Source organism: Equus asinus, chromosome 1 (genome assembly GCF_041296235.1).
Source record: "Equus asinus isolate D_3611 breed Donkey chromosome 1, EquAss-T2T_v2, whole genome shotgun sequence".
Lineage (NCBI taxonomy): Eukaryota > Metazoa > Chordata > Mammalia > Perissodactyla > Equidae > Equus > Equus asinus.
Window position 1 is genome coordinate 34,016,057 of NC_091790.1, and position 25,763 is coordinate 34,041,819.

Below are 25,763 nucleotides of genomic sequence, written 5' to 3' on the forward strand. Positions count from 1 at the left end.
CTGGCTTGCTGCCGAATATTGGACTTTAAATGCTTTCTTCTGCATACAGAACTTATGCAGAAGGAATTTGTTCTCCAAAATGAAGGTCACTGTTCTGTTCCTTTTGTAAAAATATATTGGCATCTTAGCTACATTGCTATGAAATCCTTTTTGTTCCCTCTCCAGCCACAAGCATGACACAATTTGTGGCCTGTTGTCTCAGATTTCTGTCTCTTGGAGAATAAAGGCATACTTTGTTTCAGTGTTGGTGGTGGTACTGCTGGTAGAGAAATACTGTGAAAGTAAGCAAACCAAAGGGGTCGCACGTCTCAGCTTAGCTCTAAATAGAGAACCCCTCTCACGGTTCTGAAACACGTTGCATACAGAACAGAACCTTTGAATGTTAAAGTTATGAACCATTTGCCAACAGAAAGTCTGTGGTGGATTTCAGTAAAATGTAAAGTCAGTTTTCCAGACAAGGTATATTTGTATCACAAGGAATATTTAAAAACAGATGTACAACTTATAATTCAAACTAAATAACACTTGAAGATATATTTAGGTCTCAGAGCATTAGAAAAGCTTCTCATTTTCCATACCTTTGGTTGCTAGCCTTCAGTGTCTTAACTCCCCTCTGTCAGTTGTCTTCCGATGATCCCCAATGAGGTATGATGAAGAGGAACCACATGCATGAGGCTCATTTCACAGCCTCTGAGTATTAGTGAGTTAACTTGCAAATAGCAAATAAAGAGCAACATAGAAATCTGAGAGGTAAAAACTGCTGATGGTGCCAGAAGATAAATACCAGGTTCTCCATCTCATTTTTTGAACTGTGGGAGAATTAAGAAAGGAGAGGCGGGCAAGGGAGGGAGTTGTTGTTACAACAGGATTTGTCGAAACCTGAAAGCTGAAAATGCTTTTGTGTCCCCATATACAGAGGAGGAAGTATTTGGGTGCTCACAAAAGGGCTTTCTTTTCTTTTAATATTATGTTGTAGTCTATAGTTATAATTTATTTTTGAATTTTTATCTGTGTTGGAAGATACAGTTTATTATTTTATGTCCCCAATTAAATTGAAGAATATAGTATTTTTAACTAAGTTGTGCTTTGCAAATGACAGTTAAGACCATCTTTTGTTGTGGTGCTTGTGATTTGCCTGAAATCAGGATTCACAAAATTGGTAACCTTCAAAATAAACAATCAAAAGATAGTTTTTAAAATATGTATAAAGTAAAAGAAGAAAGAAAACCCAGCAACAATGGTTGACTAGAATCTGATCAGTAAACCTACAAGTATTCTTTTGGAGTGTCCTGAATTTTCTTCTGCTCTTCACTCCAATGAGAAAGATTTCTGGAGTATAACTTAATAAATTAGAGCTTTTGGAAAATGTTGTGAGGAAATTACACCAAAATGATGTGATGGAACACGTTAGATGAAATAGTGAAGTCAGACGCTGAGGTTCCAGAGCACAAAGATACCGACTCCCTCACCTCCGTTTGCTTTGGGTTCTGGTTTTCCTTCCTCAGTAACTTGAATTCTACACACTGTAAATTGACAGTCACTCTTGAGAAGGAAAATAAATTTTTGATTAGATTTTTAAAATTTTATAACCGTTAGATGTTAGCCATTTCTTTAAAAGCAGTGAATAATAAAATGCATGTTTCAATTATCTAGATTTTTCTCGATTTTTTTGGTTGGTTTGTTTTAATCTTTTCTAAGTCTGGCATTTAGCAAGATACTGTTTTCTTCTCTTAGAAATCTTAATGCCTGTGGATTTATTTTTCAGCCATAGTGTTAGAGTTTTGATATATAAACCTTTTTTATTTCATGGAATAGATAAACAGTTCTTTGTATAAACACTGAGTGAAGCAGAGTGGAGTTTCAGGTGCTGACAGGCCCGGTGCTGTTCCTGATGCTCTAGCAGAAGTCCGGCAGCCCCCTGCTGTGTGTGGGCCTGTTGTGCTCCTTGCTGTGGTCATTGGTGCGGACTCACCTGTGCTGAGCTGACTGATGGCCTCTGGAGGGCCAACCTGCTGCCAGCTCTGACCTCGAGCATAATACAGCTTCCTGAGGGTAAATGGGTTAAGCATGCTTTCATGTACGTTTATTTCTATTTTCAAAACATTGTTGATGATGATTCTGCCTTGATGAGAACATTTATCCTATAAAATGTTAACTGCGTGTTTTAAAAAGGCAAACTTCTGAAATGCAAATAACTTTCAACTACAGACCTTTAATCAAGGCAGAATTTCTTATATAAAAAAAGGAGTTGGAAAAGTGGAGAGGTACTGAGAAATACAATTCATCGACATTATCATCTACTTCCAGCATGGACACTAAAGAGAATGAAGTCTTTTTACATCCAGATACTCCGCTAGATCTCCCTTGTCCTAGTTTATCTTTCCTTAGTCTGTGTCTCTTCCCTGGCCCTCTCCCCTCAACACCCCAGTGGTATATCCACGTGCCAATGTGCCATCACTAAACGACACTTCAGACCCATCATGGACAGAGCTCAACTCCTGACCTCCCCACAGCACGTCTTCCCAGCTTGCCCATGTCCATTCATGGCAAACACATCCTTCCATTGGGCAGGCCCCGGATCTTAAAAGCATCCTTGACTCCGGGCCTAGCATCCATTCAGTCAACAAATGGTTTTGTTTCTAAACTTCAAAGTAGATCGAGAATTCTACCATCTCTGCGCCCCTCCATTGCTGACTCTCTAGCTTAAGACCTCTGGAGTGTACACCTCACAAGGGCAGGGATTTCTGTGTCTCGTTCATTCCTGATTCTCCTGTGCCAGGAAGGCTGCCCAGCTTACAGTAGGGGTGCAATAAGTACTTGTTGAATGAATGAACTCAGAAACTGATTTTGAGTATAAAAATAACATTAATTAAACTATACGTTATCTTTGCATGATTGACAGTATGATTTTGTCCTTTCTAAATGAGACTGCAATTTTAAGTAATTTTGTTGCTCTTCAGTTTTGTAATCTTGGCATAACAAATAGTATCTGCTATTTATAAACTGCTTCCTGTATGCTAGGTACCGTTCAAGGCACTGTAGTATTTCATTCTCAAGACAAGCCTGTGAGATCACAGGCATCCTCATTTTACAGGTGAGAAACCTAAGCTACAGGGAAATGAAGTCACTTGACTGAAGTGAGCAAGCAGCAGGCATGGGCTTCCGGCCCGTCTACACTCGCAGCCCTGCCCTGCCTGCAGTCAGGACGGACACATTGCGGAGGCTCATTATAGTGAGTCTCTGGTAGTCTGGACGAGCTGTGGAGACGCATTAACCCTGACCTCTCTGAACCCTACGTACGAACGTATGCTTCCCATGCACGCAGAGTCCGTGAGTGACTGTGGAGGAGCTGGCCAGCGACTCAGCAGTCCGTCCATTTTCTTCTATAAAATGTTTTCATTTATCTACTTTTAAGAAAAAATTATATGTGATTTCCTTATTGTGTTTGTTTTTCTTAGTGGTGATAATGTGGATATTGAGATGAGCTTTTCTTTCTGAAAAAACAGGTAATTTAACTGAGTATTTTAGAAATAATAATAACCCCGTACCTTTGTGAGTCGTTGTCCAGACCTGTGTTTCTCAGCCCCGCTCTCACTTAGCTCTCACTTAAGCATCTTCTTGCTTTAGAAAAGCCCTCAGGCCCGGGCCCAGCCTGTGGCTCCTGTGTCATTGGTCTAGGAAGATGCCCAGTCATTGTATGTTTAAAATGCTGCCCACTTAATTCTAGGGAAAAGTTGGGGTTCTGGTTTTAAAAAACAACAGTGTATTTTCCTGTTTGCTTTCTGTTCAAATTTGAAAATAAAGGAAATTCCAAGTAAGAGAAAATAGTTAGCTGTTCCGGTCCCACAAATTTAAAGTGATTGATTTAATCTTAAAGTAATGTTTTTCTTCTGACATAATCTTAGGAAATTAAAAGTACCAGCTCAGAGCCTGATCAGTTCATTATTTTCCTCCATCTTTATGATCATTTTGCTTTTAAAATAATGCTTTAGGCTGGTCTGAAGACTTTTTTAACTTTTAAAATTGGTAGTTTGTAGATTAGTTGACTATAGTGAGGCCTCTGGTAAAAACGAAGATGAATATTCTTTGGTTTATGTGTGTTCTCAGGTGTCTAATGAGGCCATCCCAGTTCTGTTGATGTTTATAGCAAATTGGGTGTGTGTTTCTGTGTTTATCTATTATTACCGTACTTTTACAGCATTTTGTGACTCCTTTTTGTCCTCATGAGAGAGGATCTGGAGGATGTGTTTTCTACGTCTTCATTGCGTTATTTGAGAGCATTAAGACTGTCTTTAGATTTTGCAGTGGCATTTGCCGATCAACCTAGTTTTGTTTTGTTTTTTCCCCTAAAGATTGGCACCTGAGCTAACATCTATTGCCAGTCTTCTTTTGTTTCCTCCTCCTTCTTCTCCCCAAAGCCCCCCAGTACATAGTTGTATAATCTAGTTGTAGGTCCTTCTGGTTGTGCTCCTGATGAGCGGTGTCACGTCCATGCCCAGGATCTGAAATGGTGAAACCCTGGGCCGCGAAAGCAGAGCGCACGAACTTAACCACTTGACCGCATGGCCGGCCCCTAGTTTTTTTTTTTCAATCTCATAAATAGTATAAATATGTATTTGTTGTGAACTTACCATTGCGTTCTCTTTGCACATTATTTTGAAGAGCAGGACATTTTTTTAAAACATCCTCCTTTACCGGCAGATCTGAGCTTGTGGGCTGAGAGTGCCTTCTTTAGGCCTGGCCCTCAGCTCACTGTCTCTCCTCCTCTTCCCTTCCTCCTGTCAGCTTTGCTTCCCTGGGACTCTCTTCTGCCCACCTGGGCCTCCTGCCTCTCAGTCCCAGCACACACTCAGGCTCCTGGAAGAGTTCATGTGGACTTTGTGATCTTGCCGAATTGGAGAGCTTGTGTCAGTTTTAATCATTTCTTTTATTTAGTTGTGTATCTCTGGTGACACATGGGGGGACTTTGAGGCCCCTGAGACCTCCATGAGTTAAACTAGTAAAATCTGCATGAAAAGATGAGATCCAGCAGCTGTAGAACTCCCCTTTAAGAAAACAGAGTGTCTTTCAGGTCAGAAACAGAAACAGGACAGCATGGACACATTTAAAGAAAATCGCAGCAAAAGGAGGGCTGCTCTGGGTACTGACAACACGTAGGCCAGGAGGGTCAGCACCCAGTACCTGTTCCCCTGAGCGGTCAGCGCTCAGATTTGGGCCCATTTACAGCCGTCAGTCCAGGTATACTGGCTCCCACTCCGTATCGCTGCACAGTCTGCTAATCCTCATAGAGCTCACACTCGTAGGTCGTTTTTACAGGAAGGGCGTTTACTGACCAGGCAACTTGAGTAGAGCATCTAGTCTCTGGCAGCTATGGCTCATTCTGAATTAATATATTTGCATCCATGTTCATTTATCTGTTAATAATAGTAATAATAGTATTTTCTATGACAGCAGCGTTCATTGAGTGCCCCGTGAGTTTGCTTAGATTGAAGCCATCCCTGACAAACGGGTTAATTCTGAGGCGCCAGAGTTTCTCTGAACCCTCAAAACTGAAGGCCAGGCCCTGGCAGTTTCCCAGCATGCTGCCCCCTGCTGGCCCCTGACAAGACAGCCCTGAGGCGGCCTCCAGCAGCTCCTGCCACCTGCACGACTGCAGGGGGAGCAGGGCCCTCAAGGTGCTGCTGTTTCACAGACACCGAAGTCAGAGTTTGTTGGAAAGGTCCTGGTGTTGGAAGGGTGTTTCCCTCGTGATTATCCAGAAACTCCAGGTTGAATGTAACAGAAAATCCTAATCCACTGTTTGTTAGTTCTTGTCCTTCTTGCGCTTTGTTTAGAATTAAGTGTTTGCTTTCTGAAATTGTTTCCTTTCTTGGGACCAACAGCTTACATGCATGCATATATTTACATACATAATTCACTCAGGAAAAAGCCCCTTCTCTCCATCGCCTCCCCTCAGCCTGGGCTCCTCTCAGGCTTATTTCTTATCAAGCTCCCGGCTCACTCTGCCGTTCTCTTACATGCTTATGCTCTGAGAGGAGACACTATGTGACTGTAAAATCTGTTCTTTTTTTATTATTGCAGTCAGGAAAAGAGAAAAGCCTTTCAAAGATCTATAGGAGGGGAAAAAAAGGTAGGGTGGAACTTCTGCAGAAATTAATGTTGTTACAATAACAAACACAAATTGTAAACTTTAGAGAAAGAAATGCAAGTTCTAGCATTGTGTCAGTCTTTGTTGAATACATTCGTTTGAAATACAGGAACGTTGTTGGAGACTGTGAGTTTTAAGGTTTTACAGTGGAAATTCTGTCCTTAAAGTGGGCTTGGGACAAGGATTACAGGCAGACTGAACCAATTCTAGGAAATGTGACCTCATTCATATTTGTAAATACTGTTTTTCTACAAAGTGCGTAATTCTAGTGTCATAGGCGTTGATGACTTGCAGCTCTGTTACCCTTGTCCGGGGAGGTTGTAACTGCAGGGCCTGTGACATTCTCATTGTCATTAGCTTGGTGTAGGCACCTGCAGAGGAAGTAGACCCTGGTGGGTGGAGGAGCCAAGCATCCCCCAGCGTGCTCACCTTCATTTCACCTGACCCTGAACGTGGCTCTCCCAGACCTGAGCCGTGTTCCATCCTGTGGTGCCTACCACTTCAGAACCAGCCAGACCCTTCCTGTTCCCGGCTACACAAGTCTGTCTGAGACGATACCACCTTGAACTTTGAATCCTTCTGGTACTGTTCTTGAGGGCTTATTGATGATTCCCTGTAGTGATTCTTTTTTTTATTTATTTTACTTATTTATTTATTTATTTTTTTTTTGAGGAAGATTAGCCCTGAGCTAACATCTGCTTCCCATCCTCCTCTTTTTGCTGAGGAAGACTGGCCCTGAGCTAACATCCGTGCCCATCTTCCTCTACTTTATATGTGGGCCGCCTACCACAGCATGGCTTGCCAAGCGGCGCCATGTCCGCACCCGGGATCCAAACCAGCAAAGCGCAGGCCGCTGAAGCAGAACGTGTGCACCTAACCACTGTGCCACTGGGCCAGGCCCCGGTAGTGATTCTTTTTTCTCACCATTCCTTCTGTCATATCCCAGTTAGGACATATCTCGGTTGATTAGACTGTAAGTTCCTAATGATTTTCTTTTCCACTGGCTTGTCCTTTATGATCTTGAACCGCATGGGAGGTTGAAGACCTGTCTTAGATTATGGCATATATTGTTTCTCTACCTTTTTCGTGTGGTAGTTATTTAGCTCTTTGGCACATTCATGATCATCTCAAAGTCAGGAACTGGGCCATACATCCTTCAGTGTTTGCTGTATCATGTTGATTCGAGATCTGAATTGGCAATATCTAAGATTTAAGATTTAATGGCTTCTTATCCCAGGTCTTTTATGAGTCCAAAGTGTTGCTCTGAGCTCATAACTAGTCACGTCCGAGACACCCTGGCCTAGAAAATGAGACATCTGTCTCCAGCCTGTTGTAACCAAGGCAGCTAATGTTGAAAAACATAATCTCAGCTTTGTGTAGCCTTGATGTAGTGGAGTCGAGAGGCAAATATTTAAGTTCATTATAAATCCTTCGCTTTGACATTTTAGTAGGTCCTTTTGGTTTGCTGATAGACTGGGTCTGGAAAGGGGCTGGCGGAATTAGAATCTTCAAGTGTGTCTCATGCCCATGTACTGATTTCTTCTTTGTAATCAAACCCTTTCATAGACTTAAAACTCAGGAAGGAAAAATAATGGTTGTAACTTTAAATAAGAGTTCAGTTATAAGTAAAAAGCATTTTTGTGTCTGTTACCATAGTTACCAACTGGCTTTCCTGTGTTTCCAGAGAAAATGGGCTCCATCATTCAGAGTAATTCGGAGAAGTGCTTTTGGGGAAGGGGCAGAGAAGAGGGTGCTACAGGAGGTTCCCAGAGAAGTAGGACATGTTCCTGGAAGAGCCTGTCTACACTGAGTGTTACAGGGTCCTCCACTAAGCAGTACCTGTGTTGGGTTGTGAGTGGAAGTTTTCTTTTAGCTGTGATAGACTGTTAGCCACTTAACTGGCTATCAGAATTCTACTCAAACTTTAGAAGTCCACTGCTCCAGTTTACGTGGGGTGCTGCTATATTTGTACAGGGTTTTAAAACTTTATTTAAATAATGCAAACATTAGACATTTCCTGTATTTGCAGACACCAACTATATCGCAAAGGAATAAAATCAGGCAAATAAAGACAGGACCAAATTTTAAAATCCAAGGAAGCTGGAAGTGGCCGTTTCTGTACTAGAAGGAGAATGTGTCTATCCTTGTAATTGTGCCTTTGGCCTTAGTAGAATTTGAACATTATATAGAGTTTTGATAATATTTCATGGCTTTAGGGTCAGATGGGATTTAATTTTATCTCTTATTTTGCTAAAAGATTATTTTCTCTGGAGACTGGCAGGCAATTGGCTCATACCCGCTGTCTCTGGAAGAATCCTGTCAGAACTGACTAATTTGGAAGGATTGGATTGAAAGAGTTGAAGGAGTTGAGTCACAGAGGGTTGCCGATTGAGAGGTAGGGACAGGAGTGCCGGTGAGCTCAGATGATGGAAAGGGCATGGAAAGTTACAGAGTGATGGGTGAGGTGAAGTCTAGAACCTTCCCAGATAGTTGGGTTCACTTCTCTGTCCCAAATCAAGAGGAGGAAAGGGGAGATGGACATTTCAGAATTTGTGAGCCAGGAGTCTTTGACATTTAAAGGCATTATAGGGGCCGGCCCCGTGGCCAAGTGGTTGAGTTCGCACGCTATGCTTCGGTGGCCCAGGATTTTCACCAGTTCAGATCCTGGGCGCGGACATGGCACCACTCATCAGGCCATGCTGAGGCGGTCTCCCACACAGCACAACTAGAAGGACCTGCAGCTAGAATATACAACTACGTACTGGGGGGCTTTGGGGAGAAGAAGAAAAAATAAAATAAAGTCATTGTAGTGTATCTTGGGCAGCTTCTTCTACTCTCCCCACTCATAAATTATCTGTTCTTTGTCCTTCCACAGAAATGCTCTAGGATGAAGCCATCTTTTCTTCCTTCTCTATAGTAGTGCTTCTGTCCACATAGCCCTGAAGTCACCTGCCCAGTCCCGTATCCTCTTCAGCGCCTCTCTTCTCTGTATTGACCACAAACCTCTCCGAGACCCCTGGACCCTGCTCCGGGCATTTGTTGAGAAGGTCTAAGGAAAGCCCTGGCCTTCTAACCAAAGCAGTTCGTTTCTTACAGGAAGTTCCTGCTGCTAAAGTTGAAGGAACTCACTAAGCAACACACAGAATTTGAGAAACGATTGCAGTTTAGTAAGAACATTTAACATTGTCTTCGGATAGTCACTCTGACGCAGAATAGCTGCTGTTCCCCCAAAGGGGCGTAAGCTGCTCTGCAGCCGTCTGAAGCCGTGGACACTTAGGGGAGCGTTTTCCATGTAGAAGGGCCTCTCCATTGGCACTTTTCCCTCTGCTGCCTAGAACATTCTCTGCGCTTGCTGGCTGCACCATCCCCACCATCCAACTCTTTCACTTCTGGTTACATCCGGTAGGCGCAGCTGCGGCTCATCTGAAAGATCAGTGATCGAGGGGGAGAGAAGGTCTGGTGGGTCAGCTTGCCGGCGAGGCAGCTCAGACCCCGCAGGAGAGACACCGCTGGCTCCTCGGAAGGTGCATCCAGGCCGCCTGATGCTGGGCATGTCTTCAGTCTTTTTCTGTTTTTGTCCACACAGTCTCATGTCATATGCAAGTATTTTTCTTCCACCCTAAAAACAAAACAAAACAGAAAACACTCCCCTATCGTCATAGGTTAGAGGCTAATTTTAAGGAGTTGTGTAGCGCGAGGATGTTTAGAAGCAAGTCCTCCCAAGAGAACATGATGACCCCTGTGGAATTTAAAAACTAGCATCCCTTTTGAAAAGCAGTGGTCCAGCCCCCTCTTCGTAAATTGCTGTGCTTTCCGAGCCCTTGTAGAGTCTGCGTGATGTTCTCAGTAGCAAGTGGAACAGTCCCTTAGAGACGAATGCTGGAGAAAGTCACGAGCAGACTTGCCGTTTCCCAGACCGTGGTCTGCCCGGCTTTGTCGTGTGTGTGGTAACGGATTTGACTCCATGTCTCCCTTAGTCTTTACTTTCAGTATTTTTCCCTGTTATTTTGAATTACTTGTGAATCACCATGAGTCCATTTTTAGAATACGGCAGGGTATAAATCTCTTACCAGATATGCCTGAGAAGTTTTATTTTCTGATAATTAAAGAATCTCAACAGCTGGTAGTAGCTTCACACTCAAACAGTAACATTTTTGGTGGTTTTCATTTGTTATTTGGATCCTCCCTGTGCCTCTTAGGGCATTTAAAGTTACTACCAAAAAGTTCTGTGGCTGTGCGGATGAGGATCACGATTTCAGTCCAGCTGATTAATCGGTGTCTGTATCCAAAAGAAGTGGTATCCTAATTGATTCCCTTTGTGGGGTGTTGAGCACTAAGTGGTCCCTGGCGGCCCATCTGCCTTTTCTCTCTGTTTTGAAGCCCAGCCTTATAGTCAGAACTGCTGCTGCAGCTTGTTTTTTACTCATTCAGAACCTAAATAGAATATTCTAATGCTATCTGCTATCTGCCTACTGGCTTTAATGATTATTTGGATTGATCATAAAAGGCTGTTGTAAAACTGTGTTTTAAAAGTAAGTGATCATCAAGCTCAGGTCGAGTGGTGTCCTTATACAACAGATGCAGCCAGCTGTGGTTTCTCTGAGTCAGCTCAAATGCAGATGTAGCATCTTCCAGGCCTAGAGAAGATGACAGTGCAGTCCACGCGAAGGTTTGTTTGTGAAAACCGTGCTCAATGACCTGTCCTGTGTTTTACGAAGATAGATTGTTTGATCGTGTTATGCCATGCCACAAAATGATGTATGTTTGCTTCCAACAAAGGTGGACGTGGGTGTGGTGCGCTTCACTCCCCTGACACAGCCCAGGATAGAGCAGCCGTTCCAGCTGGTGGAGAAGGTCGTTCAGAACGTATTTCAGTTCCGAAGGAAGTACTGCCATCGAGGGCTTGGGTGAGAAGGCCTTCTCTGCCTTTTAGTAGCACGCTTTATAAAATCCCCAATCACTTTCAATAATTAAGAACTTTGTTTTGATGATTCTTCAACCTTTGTATAAATAATCACTCTTAGTTCAAATCCTGTGGTGAATCAACCTTGACTGCCACTGAAGAGAAAGTGAAACCTTGATTTAACCTCAGATGCCACTTGGGGTTTTTGTTTTTGTTTTTGTTTTTGTTTCTTTCTAAAGATTGGCACCTGAGCTAATAACTGTTGCCAATCTTTTTTTTTTTTTTGCCTTATCTCCCCAAATCCCCCCAGTATATAGTTGTATATCTTGGTTGCACGTCCCTCTAGTTGTGGCATGTGAGACACCGCCTCAGCATGGCTTGATGAGTGGTGACATGTCCGCGCCCAGAATTCGAACTGGCGAAACCCTGGGCCTCCGCAGCGGAGCTTGCGGACTTAACCATTTGGCCATGGGCCCGGCCCCCAGGGGTTTTCTTTTATCATAAGTACAACCTAAAACTGACAGTCACACAGTTTATGATGACCCTGTACTGCGGAGGTCGTGACTTCTCAGTCAGGGCTCAGACCGTCTGAACTGTTTTTACTCTCGACACTTCTGACACCAAATGTCTAGTATTTTTTCCAACACCAGCCACTTCCCCAGACACCAACTGGGTGTCCTGCAGTTCGGCTCAAGTCTGCACTAACTGCCTGGAGTCACTGCAGCCCTGCAGGTGCAGGGCTCGGTCCCACGAAGCTGCCCACACTTCAGATGCCAGTTCCAAGTCCCAGGTCGCCGCTTGTACTTCTGACCAGCCAGCTGTAAACTGGGGAGCTCCATGACCCCCATTCGGGTTCATTAATTTGCTAAGATGCCTCAGAGAACTCAAGAAAACACTTTACTTTCATTTACCGATTTATTATAAAGGATGTAACTCAGGAACAGCCAAATGGAAGAGACGCATCGGGCAAGGTCTGGGGGGTAGGGGCGCTCAGAGCTTCCATGCGCCCTCTGGGTTCAGCATCCTCTCAGCAGCTCGGTGTGTTCACTGACCTGGAAGCGCCCCGAACCCCATCCAGGGGTTTTATGGAAGTTCCATTACATGGGCTCAGTTGATTGGCTATTGGCTGTTGGGGATTGAGCGCATGATCTCCAGCCCTTCTCACCTCCCTGGGGGTCTAGGAGTAGAGCTCGAAGTTCCAACTCTGATCACGTGGTTGCTTTCTCTGGCAACTGTCACCCATCCTGAAGCCACCGAGGGGCCCACCAAGAGTCACCACATTAGCACAAACTCAGGTGTGGTTGAAAGGGGCTTGTTAGCAATAGCAAAAGATCCTCCTGTCACTCTCACTCAGGAAATTCGAAGCTGTGTCAGGAACCTGGGACAAAGACCACCTACAGATTTCTTATCATCACACTAAGCAGCTTTTCAAAATGCTTCTTTCCACCAAGTTGCTGTATCTCTTCTTTAAGGACACACTTAGATTAGGAAGCAAATATAACTTCTGAGCAGCCAAAATGATGTCACCACATATTCGGGCAAGCACATTTTTATTCACCAGAGAGCTCCTTTGTCTTGCCATGCCTGCTGCTCTGCATAAGCACATCGGCCCCTCAGGAAACTCAGACAGAGCATGACAGGGTGGAGTCCACATGCCTCAGTAGGCCCCGAGGTGACCACAGCAATATGTTACATCCAGTGACAGCCAAGAAAATGTTTAATTAGGCCCAACTGTAGTCTAAGAAGGCAGGAAAATGTGTGTGTGTGTGGTTTTATTTAAAAGATTTCCATCTAATATAGTCAACATTCAGCTGTTAAAGGGGCTCAGCTTTACAGGCACACATTTCTCATTTTCTAAAACCCCCTCACATAGCTCCAACTTAATTCTTTCCTTTTCTGGTTTTGTCAAGTGTTCCTTTAGCATATGGAATTACTTTAGGTACAGCTGGGCAGCTGCATCCTGAAGCCATTGCAGTCCTTACAACGCAGTCTTGGTGATATAAGGCGACTGCTTTAATTCCCCGCCTGCCATTTGTTGACTCTAGTTAGGCCAGGATAGTCACTGCTTCTCTCGCAGAGACTTAAGGCGCAGGCTGGGGACAGAGATGTCACTGGCTGCACCCCTCTGGTAGGCTGCAGCCCCTGCCAGGATGCACTGAGTAGAACAGAAACTGGATTTCAGCTCACACTTACCCTTCATGTGGGGTGTGACATGTCCAACTCTGCATGATAGCCCTGATTTATGGGGAAAAAATCACAAAAAGTTTATCCCACTTTTGGAAATCCTGGAATTGGCCTCAGCGCAGAGTTGGCCCTCCTATTTAAAAAGACAACATTCTAGCTAGGTGATGGGCCTCATTCATTTCACAAACACAATCCCCTGTGTGGATATGGACCAGATGGTGTGACCCACTTTGACCTGTTGGTGTCCTTCAGTCGTGCCACACCACAGATTGGTCCCAGATGTTAGGAACTATGATCAGACTCTCCTTGCCATGAAACTGAACTCAGAGATCTCAGTCAGCTGGTCCTGAAAGGGTGCGGAACGTGCAGTTCCTTACTGAGAGCACCATCAGCCTGTAAGAAAAACTCGGTCTCCGCTGGCCGCGACACCTTCCATGCCCTTTGAGATGAGCTCTGTAGAGCCTCTGAGACTTGAGAGAAGGAAATAAGATCCAGGTGAAGCTTCACAATATTTTGATCAGTCAGTTTTGTTCTTCATTTTAAAACAATGATCCAATTTGGTTAGATGAAATTAAAGATGCTTCAGGATATCTTAAAGCAGGAAATAGCTGTTTGTGTTTTCACATCAACTGTTTTCTGACTTTGCAAAAAGCAAGGTCATTCTTTGGGATGAAGAGTTCCAAGGGCTAAGTTCAAATTACAAAAAATCAAAACTAATAGTATGTCACACAAGAAGTAATAGACAACTTTCATATTAAAATGAGGCAGATCAAACATACTTCTGTAAGGATGCAGCTGAGCAGATGTCCCTTTAAGCCTGCCTTAAAGACACCCGTGTTGACTGAGCTTTGGAAATCACTTCCCCACGTGGGCACACCTTGCAGGTAGATTGGCTCTGCCTTTGGTGCCCTGTCCTACCTGCTGCCTGGTGGAGTAGCCCAGCTCCTTCTCTGTCGCCCTGGAGTTCCCCAGGACAGCATGGAGGCGCCAGCCGCCTCTCCCACTCCCTCAAGCTCACAGCTGTCAGAGCCACGTTGTTTTCAAATGAAGGGAGAACGAAGCGTCATGGTGTGCAGAATTGCCTAAGTAAAGGTCTGATTTTTCTCTCTTCCTCTCAGAATGTTATTCCCTGAAGCTCAGCGCGTAGAAAGCACTGGAAAACTGTTACAGTTGGCAGATGTGGACCCTACCCTCCGACCCAGCCAGCTCTCTGTCTCCCATTTTAAGAGCCTCTGTGATGTGTACCGGAAAATGTGTGATGAAGACCCACACCTCTTCGCTTATAATTTCAGAGAAGAACTCAAGCAAAATAAAAGCAAAAACCAGGAAAAAGAGGATGAGGAGAGTTATAGACTCCAGCTGCCTCCTTAGGGGCTAGCAGCTTACTGAATGCTGATTTTCACAACGCTGAACCTCTTATGTGTGTACTCTCTTGTCTTCTACAGAATGACAATAAAAATACCAATTACCAGATGTGACTTATTTCCCTTTTACTGTACAGTTTGGTAGAGAAAATAAATATAATCAAATAAGATACAGTACAAGCTTTCTTTTAATATATATACTGCATAGATATGACATGTTCAGTATAAACAGCATCTATTACAACCTTACAAAAATGAAGTATCTGCACAGTGTGCCCCTAACCCACATTAAAATAACTTAAAGATGCTTTAAATAAAGCAAAAACTAACAGCTCAAAGAAAATGCCCAGAGGATTGGAAAGAAATGATCTTTTTAAAAGCTATTAATCACAACTTCCCCACCTTGCTTTTTCCACATAAATTAAAATAATTAGAATGGAATTTTATTTTAAGGATTCTAAGGCATTTTGATACCTGCTCAAAAGGGATGTAAAACTAAGTAATTTACAAATTCTGACCAGTTTAATCTAGTTTTCTGATCCACAATAAATTAAAATAACTTAAATCTTTACAACTATTTTGTGGGAAAATGTATGCTGCACAAAACCCAATAATGAATGGTTTTTCTGCCATTTCCACTTTACCACCAGTTTAAAAGACAAGTGAGCAATTTAACCCATATCTGGATTGAAATTGTACTATGATTTTCCGTGGCTCTCAGTTTCATAAAAACACTCCTCATTGACGACTGACGTGAGACTCTGGACGCTGAATTCTCGCTCTAGGACAGAATTGAGATCCAGGCTAGCATTTTCAGATTGACTGTCAAGGGACTGGTGACGAGTCTGCGTCTTCAGCAGAGTTCCCCTGTCCCTTTTGGTGCTGTTCGCTTTCCGTTTAATGGCACAGAAGTGCCCCCGGACCAGTCTGGGCTGCTCCCCTCCTGGCTGGCCGTCCGTGCCAGGCTGCTGTCCGGGCGGCCGAGCGTCGGGGCCGTCGGATATTCTCAGTCTCTGGAACTGGATTTCGATGTCTTTGGTCGGGCTGCCTTGTTTCACAATCTGATGGTAGTCCTCATCTTCGTCGCTCAGAATATCGCTCTCTTTGATGAGATGGTCTGAAAAGTCAGCCAAGCCCGTGTGGGGATGTTGCAGGGCGTCCTGCCTGCTCCCGGCTGTGCGGCAGCTGCTGCTCTGCGTGCTGCTGCTCAGGCTGCCCTCGTCGGAGTCCAACGAGCTGCCCTTGCCGGGCTCGCTGGGCCACTCGCTGCTGGAGGAATTCTTCAGGACTTTTAAGGACCTGGAGGAAGCTGCAGGAGAAAAGCACATTTCCCTTCATCATAGAGAAACACACTCCACCATGTGTAATTTTGGCAGGGTCTAAGATTTAACGTCTTTGTTACTTAAGATTTTATCCTCTCACTTCAGTAACCAACTACCCTGGGACTTAGGCCAAAACATGTAGACACTGCAAGTATGGAGATTTTTTACTTGGTTTATTTGAAATTGTAAGTTGGAGTATTTGGCATTTTTAGATGACCAATTACCAGACCTCAGTTATTTGGACAGAACATTAAGCTAGAAACTACTATAAGGGCTAGAATACTTATTTTGCCCATGGATAAATTGAAAAGTTAATTACTAATAGAATCTAGGCTCCCTTCTTTCACTAACGTACTTTGTAATTTGATAACCAGGATGGCACCCTATTTCTATGCCTACCTGCTTACCTTCTTTATTTCTCTTGCTGCTCAATTAAAAGTAGAAAAATGCTGTTTCTCTCTCATGACAACTGTCTCTGCTGGAATTTCTAGCTAACTTTCAGAGATTTAATATGAGTTTAATCATTTGTGTGTGTATTTAATTCCTCTCTCTTGGGTGGAAGGGCAAAGGAGGGGCTTTGGGTTGTGGTGTTTCTGCAGACACAGTAATGTATTTTTAATGGTCATGGCTTATTTTGGCAATAGAGGGAAATAGTAAATTTGAAGAGGTCAAACTGTGACCAAAAAGGAAAGGGAGACGTTTTGTAAGACTAGAAACAAGATCAGAGATCTATTAACAAAATAGTTAATACAGAAAGAAGGTTCTAAAAACTTAAGCTGAAATTTTAAAAACAGGCAGAAAGTTTAAGAACAGCAGGATTTGGAATGCTGACCCGCTGACTGACTTATTGGGTAAGAATGAGTGTATTAGGTCTCTTGATCTTAATTCATTAAGTAATGCCTTTCTAGATGCCCCATGCAGTTCTCAGCACTGGGAACACTGCAATGAGCAAACCAAGTCCCTGGACTCCTGTCCATCTCAGGGGAAGAAACAGGTAGGGTGGTAAGTGTCGACCGTGTCAGCTGGTGGTGAGACAAGGCATTTGGGGTTGGGGGTGGTTATAGTTTATAAAAGGAGGTCCTGGAACAAGAGGCACGTTTCCGTTTCCTAAATGGAAATAAAATGGCCCACTACCTTCTCACACCATCCTGTGAATTCGGGTGTCTGGTTCAGAGCTTACAAAGCCGCCCCTGATATTTACAAAGTGTTGGCTTACTGCTATATCACCAAAGCATACGTCCTCGTAGAGAAGTGCCTAATGCTTTCCTGAATAAACATGAGACGAAGTTCTCACCTAATTTGGCTGAAACAGGAACTCGGTTCTTAAGGGGTACCAGGCGATCTTTACATGTTTTCTCCAAGGGTAATTCACACTTTATGTGACGTCTGAAGTTCTCCCTCAGAATAGATCGAATCACCTTGACGATGTTGGTTTTGCTTTCATTGTCACTGGTGGGGAGAGAGAGAGAAAACAGCAGGAGTGTCCCGAGTGTCATCATGCTTTGAGGCCACATCCCCTGCTCCTTCTGTGGCATGTTACCGCCCTCAGGACAGACTGAGAGCAAGTCACCAGCGTCTGTGTGTCTTGGCCTCTTCAGTTAGAAAAGGAGTGAGAATGGATCGTTCTTGAGGGTCCTTTCAGCACTAAGATTGGAGAGCTATTTGATCAATGTATTCTACTAGAGCCACCGTTGCCATTTTGGGGAGGGTGGGTGTGATCCTGAAGTCATCAAAATTCAGGAAATTACTAAAAATAAACTCCCTTTTTTTTAAGAGAACATAATTCTGTCTCGTTCCCATTGGCTTTAATTTTGGGGAATCCGTAATACCTGCAGCACAACTGGAAGATGGTTTCTGGCCGTCCTTCTATTTCTGACTTCGTATGGATCAGCTCCCATACAGAATTATTTTCTGTGCCTGTGAAAAAGGAAATGGGAACAAGCGTCTACAACTTTGCCAAAGACGCTGTGGTTAAGAACACTTGTGAAGTTTAAAACTCACGATTTAGTGACTTTAAAAACTCAAATATTCCCAATCCTGACTCACCATTTTCCTATGTGACTCATGCTGTGTGTGACTTTCACAAATAGTTACAAAAAGTTAAATCCTTGGCAGTTACTTTTTATCTTCCTGCTGAAGTTTTCCATCCATTTTAGTGCCGCCTCTGCCCAGATTCCATCTCTCTGGGAAAAAGGTTAAAGGGGTCCTGTTTTTCAACCCCATTCCTTGGAAGGAACACTAGGTTGTGCTCAGTCAGCTGCATGAGGTAAAGCCCCAAAAAGAGGCCAGCCCCAAATTCAGTCATGTTCTAGGAGACGCATGACAAAAATTAAACAGGGACCCACTGCACACGTCAGCCTGTCTGGCCTTCCCATCCAGAGAGGCCCTGTCACCAGAATGTGGTTACTCTGGAAGGACCTCCGAATGTTTTCCTGGGTCGAAGATTTTTTCTTGTTTTTGTATCACTTATGATACTGCTCAATCTTAAGGAATTTCTCGGTGTGTCTAAATTTGTAAAAATTTAAGTGTGTGTACCTTCCTTTCTGTAAAAATTTTTCGGGTATCAAGGATATTAGGCAGAAAGAAAAATGGTGGAAACTTGACAGTGAAAACAAGCAGACAATGAAGAGAACAGAACAACCATCCACTAGGGTTTACTGTCTCCAAAAGTCTGCAAAGAAACGTCAAAACAACCTCTCGTCCTCATTTGCCTATAAAATAAAGCACCAAAAGTTATCCCCAAAGTCCTTTCCTACTTTTTCATTCCGTAGTTTAAATAAGTCTCTTAAATTGTTTGTTTTTCTGGCATTGTGCTACAGAGAACACTTACCTGCTGTATTCCCCAGTCTGACTTGAAGTGCGGATATGGGGATCAACCAGCGAAACTTAAATGGGTCCAGGTCAGCAGAGCTGTGTGCAGGCCGGGAATTCGAGGGCTGTAAGACAAAGGCCACCAAGAAGCGTTAGCACCAGCTCACCAGGAGGGCGTGCACACAGCGTGGAAGCTTCCAGTTCCCCCGTGTGCAAGGCTCCTGCAGCCGTGTGGGTGTTCAGGGGGCAGAAATGAACCGGGTCAGCTGTGCTCCCAGTTATCAAGCAGCTCACAGACGGGGTGGGCACAGGGCAGAGTCGTGGTTTGGGGGCAGAGCTCTAAATTTCCAAGCAAGAATGACAACCAACCCTTCCGGGTCCGCAATTACCACTGAGTGGTGAGCTGACGGCGATGGTATTTACAGCTAAGCTTTTTCTTTTTTTGAATCAAGGGAAAAGGTGTTTGAAAACAAACCAAAGTTACACAGACTCTTATGTTTATGGAGCAAACATGGGCCGTGTTTTCAGGGATATAAAAGCTGATTTTCTGTGTAGGCCCCAGCATGGGTATCTGTCTGTATCTTCTTTTAAAGCAGACATCTTTTGTGGGGAGAATAAGGAACCTTGAGTATGTGATTTGGGGAGTTACCTAGGAACACGTGGTGCCCTCAGTGAGCTCTGCTGCTCAGCAGCTTGTCATTCAACACTAACAGGAAGACAGCCACGCAAAGGTGGCTTTCATTAAAATGAATTCTTGTCTTACCAATTTCTTTTTCAGTTTGCAGTTTTCTTTATAAACCAGTATGACGGCTCGCTTAAAAACTAAAGAAAGGAAAAGAGAAAGAAAAGTCTGTCATTATTTTGTACAAACTCTTCCAAGGTTAAACCAGAGCTGAATGTTTGACTAGAACAAAGCTCTTCAGACTTAGGAGGCTCCAGGATCCCACTCGGCTAGCACCCGAGTGAGTAAATGGTACTTGCTTCTGTTCATATTTGAATTATGCAGAAGTACCTGCTTATTTAAAAGCTATTATCTGAAGTCTATCTTGGCATGCTTTTAAAATTCCTGTTTTGTTTTATTGAAAGCTGAGGACAGGGTGTTCGCCTAAGTGAGAAGACACTGTCTATACTCACTCTCGGGGCTCTCTGAGAATTACGACATTTTAATTAGTTCTCAGTGAGAATTAAGACAGTCGGAGGTGCAGCAAACTATTAAGATAGCAGGTTTCAAAATAGCTCCAGGAGGTCGGTTCCTGTAACACTTGGTAAGAATCACCAAGCCAAGCAGCAGAAGGGAGAAGCAGGTAGTGAACATGCAGAGCAGCCGAGTTTTAAATAGTTGAAGGCTGGCTGTGTAAGTGAAAAGCCATGACAGCAAGGATTCTGACTCCTGGAAATCAGGAGTCAGCTGCACTGGTGGGTTTGGTACGTTCTTCATTATTTTCAGCCTCTTTTACGTTTACGTTCTTTGGAATACAAACCAAATACTGTGAGCTCAAGGTCCTTTCTGGCTTTTCCTAGAGACAGAAACGGATTCAACCAGGAAACTGTAGAGTGCATCAGAAGTTCGCCCATTGAAAGTTCTGTCACCTGTGTCGTAAAAACAGGAGATGAAGAAGATGTGGAAACCCCAGGGTAGGCCATCTCAAGTTAGAGAGTGAATCACGTATCATTGCTAAAACGCAAGGATATTTCAGTTGGATTTTTATGGTCCCTGTGAACATGGGGCCTTCAGTAGTGGAGGTTTTAAAATATGGGCCAAGCATCGAACTGTTTGAAAAATAATATGACGTGAAGGCATTTTGCTTCCATGTACACGTTACTTGGGGGTGAGACGCGCCTCATGACCTCCTCCGTAGCATTAATTCCACCACAATGTCAAGTTCATCCAAAGTGCCTTTGTTAACGTTTCCCCAGGATCTAGTGCACATACCACCTCAAATCTCTAAACTACACTAGGCCTGCTAATCAGAAAAGTACCAACGTTGAAACTGACCGTTATAAAAAGTTAAATTCCGGTTGTCTTCTGTTCTTGCCTTTTTCTACTTAAACTTTATTCCTTCTTGCAGGTAGACTTTACAAGCTCAAGATTCTAAATTTAGTAATCAGCCAGAAAAGAAAAATATAGAAGTTGTCAAATTCCACTTAAACTACTTTCATAAGTAAGGAGATAGCCATCAATATTTGATGTTAAAAAAGAAAAGAGGAAGAGTCCTAGATTTTCTCCATGTGCTGGCTCCCACTTCCTTTACCCTTCCCACCCTCCTCCAGGCCGAGCTCTCCATACAGGTTCCAGCCTCTGCGATTTGTCCTAACCTCGTGCCCCACAGGAAGGAGGGAGAGGCAGGGACATGAGCTCAGTGAAATTCCTTGTTTTCTTTTGTACAATGCTAACAGGGCATGAGGTTGTAGTTTTAAACTAATGTAAGGAATTTTATGTTATGTGTGGCTTATTATAAGCATTAAGATCAAAAAGAAAACTTTAGGCATTTTCTCCTCCAGGAAAGCCCCAGTGGGTGGTATAGTCTGGAGGTCACTTAACAGACCCTGTGAACACATGCATTAAGCCTCCAGAATCCAGAAGTCCTGCTGACCTCCTTCTCTGTCCCACTTTGCTCTGCTACGAGCTGGTCAAACACGGTCCCATAGTCCTCGTATATCTTCTGCATCTCATTGATGTGGCTCGCTACCTTCTCCATTGCCTTCAGTGCCTCTGCAAAATATGAAACCATATTTATCTGATAATGTTTGTTCGTTTGAAATGTATCCAACAGCAGTCAGGAAAAAGCTCAAGATTCAAGCCAGGTTTTGAGACTAGTTCTAAACTACTAACAGGAGCCTTGTTCAGGTACAGCTCAAACAGCCCGCTGTAATCTAGTCATTACAGTGAAGCACAGTAGGGGTACCTTCCACCTCAAATTCTCTTTGAATTGAGGCCAAGCACAAGTCAAAAGTGTCACTAATAATAGCCGCTGACATTCATGGAGCACTTTCTCTCTGGCAGGGGCTGTGACGGGTGACCTAAGTGAATCATCTCATTTAATCCCCACAAACTCCATAACTGTAGGAACTGTAATCATCAGGCCCATTTTACACACGAGAAAACTGAAGTGCAGAGGGGTTAAGTGTTTGGCCAAACTTCCAAAGACAGCAATAAAGAGTGGAGCCAGAATTCAAACCCAAGGCTGACCGGCCACAGGATACCTGCTCTTAAATTTTGCTTCTCCTGGACCAGTTACGGGAATTGTGATCTGTAATAATTTTTTTACAAGAACTTACAAAGGTGTCTGTAAATGCCTGATTCCAGAGCAATTGTTGCATTTTTTTGCATAGAGTTTATAACTTTCTACACGGCCATGTAAGGGACAAAATGATTTCGTCAAAGTCGAAGAGCAAAATTTCAGGTCACTTCCAAATTCACTGTTTTTCATCCTTTGTTCTTCTGATTCAGTGTTTTAGTTCAGTCTGGAGGGAGTTTGGGAAGGCAGTTTTTTAACAGACCCCTTTTAAAGATCATCTTAATGCAAAATGCACTGTTCAGCCAGTATCTGAATACTAATCATAATTTGTATCATTTACTTACAGAATTGAACTTTCAAAGAAAATTTTGTTCTTCTTACTTATCATACAAAAGCATGCTTGTCACGGAAAAAGAACTAGTTTAATTTACACTCTTCTCAGTGTTTGTTATTCAGCAACACTGATATTTATTAGTAAGTTTGTTTCTTTCTCCATGTGCTTTATTACATGTAGCTAACGGGACCTCCTAGTTCTGACCTGTGGGGAGAACTAACCACTGTTTCTGTAATTCAAATACAGCATCTCTTTAAGGGATACCCTATTTACTATCAAACCGAGGGGCTTTGTGCATTTGAGAAATTGTATCTTGGGCAATAATTTCTGAGGTTACAAAAGACCCATCAGCGTCAGCTTTAAAGCATAGTCTGTCACTGGGAGTTTGGTTTCGGAGTCGGGCTCTGCTCAGACGTCCACAAGGTGGAGCCTCACCCAACATGTTTGATCAGCGGCACTCGGGCGCAAACACAAAACTTCACAAAGTCCTGGAAAAACAGGCCTGATTTTCGTTTCTGGCAGGACTGTTTGCTAACCAAGTGACCTGAAGTCATTTATTTCAACCACGGAACTTAAATTACCTTCTTTTAAAAATGAAAATGGAATCATCCCTCCAGAGGGGCTTGGGGCTACTCCAGTGAGAGAATTGTTGCCCATCCAAAGGGATGGCCATATATCTAGCTATTTTCACAGATTAAAATTATATCTAAGATTAACAACTGTGGTACTGAGGAATGTTTCAGAAGATGACTAAGGAGGGAAGAGGGGAACTGTAGGCCCGGGGGGGCAGCAGTGACAGTACAACTCGCGCCCCTTCATTCTCACCTGTCAGGTGGTAGTGCTCCTCGCTCTCATGGTCCGTGAGGGACACCAGCTCCTTGAGCAGCAGCGGGTACTTGAGCACCCTCTGGACCGGCTTGATGAGGAAGGACTCCAGCGTGGAGGAGTGCTGCTTGGTGGGATTCCGGGCATCCAGAAAAGCCTTGAAGGCTTTATCAGTTTTAGCTACAAGCAGATGGATAAGACCCTTAGAAGAGCAGAGCAGGATGAATTAAAGTCTGCGTCACTGAGCTTCTGATGGAGTTAGAGACCATCCATTTGCATAGTCCTCCTAATGCCATCCTTTAATAAAAACCCAAATGCACCAGCAGGTCAAAGACCCAGCTATCAGTGTGGATCCAGCATCACAGCTCTGTGACAAATCCCGCAAGCAAAGGGAGCTTACTAGGCTGCCAGAACAGTACTGTCCACACAGCAAAGAGGAACACCGGGTCGAGACGTAGAAATGTCTGACTTCAAAGGCACATTCACACGCAGACCCATGAGAGATTGTTATAGGTGCCTAGAAGTGAGTTTCAAATGGTTCATAAAGCCACAGAACAGTGTTATCCAGATGCTACAAGCCCCCCAAAGATTCATGTAGCAAAAGAACCCAGTAGTTTTTTCCACTATCTCAGCACAAATTGTCACTTGTATTCTATACACTTAAGGGCTATTTGTAAAGCAATATCTTTTTTTCCTGTAAAATAAATTGATAAGCACTGTAGCTTTCACCTCCACAGCTCCGAGCGGTCTGAATCTTCCACCAGAGGTGACATCCAGACCCCTCCGGGCAGTGAAAACGCCCTCTCTGTTCGGTGTCTGAGGGCCACGAAGGGTGCACACAGGAACTGAGTGAGTCTAGTTTGGGGCACGCCAGTGGATGCCCCAGCCACTGCCTTGGACGCCACCTGCCAGCATGGGTTGACCAGCTGTTTGGAATTCAGTCAATCTGAATCAAGATATTCCTTTATTTGGGGTCTTGTTACACAGGCAAAACCCTACAACTTGTAGGAGATGCAGGACCATTTTGAAAGTGACTACCAGACAAAGTGGATGGTGAGATGATCCTTCATCTGTACGACAAAGAAGGAACTGAGCAAACCATTGGTCTGCTTTTATTTCACTGTGTACTGTCAATAAGAAGGCGTTCCTGGGAGGAAATGATGGAATCGGACCTCTGTTTCAAGAACTAGAGAAGACAGATTTGGGCTGGGTCTGGTTAACTCTGAAGGACTCCAAGACTCTATGTTTTAAACTTGAGCTTGTTCTTCTAGGAGACTGTGAAATTCTGGATTTAAACCAAATGGCAGAACCGCATCAGTGGAACTGGTTAAACACTATCACTGTTGGGGTAAACCTCTCTGTACCCTCCACAATAGCAGGCAGACACTGTTCCCAGGTTTTGAGAAAGAAACACTGAAGAGCACACACTGGATCCTTTTCGACAATGCCATTACGAAGCATTTGAGGACAGACAGAAGAAGGGGCTTGGAATTTAGCTTTACTGCTGCTACCGTCTTGACCCAACCAAAAACGTTCAAACAGAGAAACCTCCCTCCTCAGACATTTGTCCTTGTCATGGAAGAGAGCCCTGATCACTGGCTTCTACAGAGGTGGCAAATCACAATGGGAGTGAATCTCATGGAGGCCATCCTTAACTCTGAAGAAGGCATTCAAGTCCTGGGGGAAGTCTTCTTATCCTGGAGATTACCACAGCTCAAGCTTCAGTGGGTTTGTATCTTATTTCCAAGTACACTTGAGAGAATACAGTGACCTTTCCTGGAGACAGGTCCAATGAACTTCAATAGGATTACATATGTTTTCATAAGACGCCTGCCACTGTGGGAGCCGCGCAGAAGAGGACAGACTCCTGAGGACCTGTATTTGTTTCATATTCTCCGTGCAGACTGAATTCCTGCTGCTCACAACCTTGAATGTAAAAGCCTGTATCTCTGATTTTTCCTCCTCTTGTCTCTGCCACCAGAAATGAGGATTCCAAAGAATGGGAGAGAAAAATGTCTTCTGAGACAGACAGACTTGAGAATTCTAATCTCCTACCTAGAGAGGCGTGTGGTGACTAGAAGAAGCCTTCAGTAGCACAACAGGCTCAGTGAGGTACCCTACTTTCAGGTATCACAGGAAGCGACTGCACAGCAGGTTGATGCTACAGTGATGGCGACTGCAGCAAAAAACCCGCCAATACTCCTAGCCCTGAAGGTCACTGCTGTCATCAAATCCTGCAACACACGTCCCAGGCAGGGCTGACTGCCTGGCCCGTTACTGAAAGCCCACGTGGATCAGTGTTTCGGCCGTCAGCTCACAGGCTGACTCATGGCAAGTCAGTGGCCAAAGCTAAGCATCTCTCTCGATTCCCCAGAGTAACACTTGCCGTAGGCGCAAGGGAGGGGAGGGGCCACACGGGCGGATCACCCAGGTCCACTTGGACTTCAAAGAAATAAGTCTTCAGTTAAAGCCAATAAAATAACATAAGATCATAAAAATGTGGAGAGACGAAAGGTACTTCAAGTGAAAGGATATGGGTTGTGATAAATGTTAGTTTTTTCCAGGTTTCACCAAAGAGGCTTTAACTTTAGTTAACACACTTCTGGTGAGTTTGGTGGTGGGTTTTTTGCCGT

At 43.8% G+C, this 25,763-nt stretch overlaps 2 protein-coding genes across 9 annotated transcripts in view; one reads left to right on the forward strand and one right to left on the reverse strand.

Annotated features, from left to right (window-relative positions):
- Nucleotides 1-14,769, forward strand: part of TFB1M (transcription factor B1, mitochondrial) — a 68,300-nt gene extending 53,531 nt beyond the window's left edge. The window contains exons 6-7 of the mRNA XM_044761789.2: nt 10,928-11,055; nt 14,354-14,769. Of these exons, the coding sequence (XP_044617724.1) occupies nt 10,928-11,055; nt 14,354-14,606 (381 nt within the window). The 3' untranslated portion in view covers nt 14,607-14,769. The remainder of the gene's footprint in view (nt 1-10,927; nt 11,056-14,353) is intronic.
- The window catches only part of TIAM2 (TIAM Rac1 associated GEF 2), a 227,319-nt gene continuing 216,325 nt past the window's right edge, over nt 14,770-25,763 (reverse strand). For all 8 annotated transcript variants that reach the window (XM_070485557.1, XM_044761780.2, XM_044761782.2 and 5 more), the window contains 8 exons: nt 23,131-23,310; nt 21,327-21,445; nt 20,214-20,322; nt 19,496-19,554; nt 18,752-18,857; nt 17,751-17,838; nt 17,216-17,370; nt 14,770-15,908 (listed from right to left, as the gene is read on the reverse strand). In XM_070485557.1, coding sequence (XP_070341658.1) covers nt 15,298-15,908; nt 17,216-17,370; nt 17,751-17,838; nt 18,752-18,857; nt 19,496-19,554; nt 20,214-20,322; nt 21,327-21,445; nt 23,131-23,310 — 1,427 coding nt within the window. In that variant the 3' untranslated portion in view covers nt 14,770-15,297. The remainder of the gene's footprint in view (nt 15,909-17,215; nt 17,371-17,750; nt 17,839-18,751; nt 18,858-19,495; nt 19,555-20,213; nt 20,323-21,326; nt 21,446-23,130; nt 23,311-25,763) is intronic.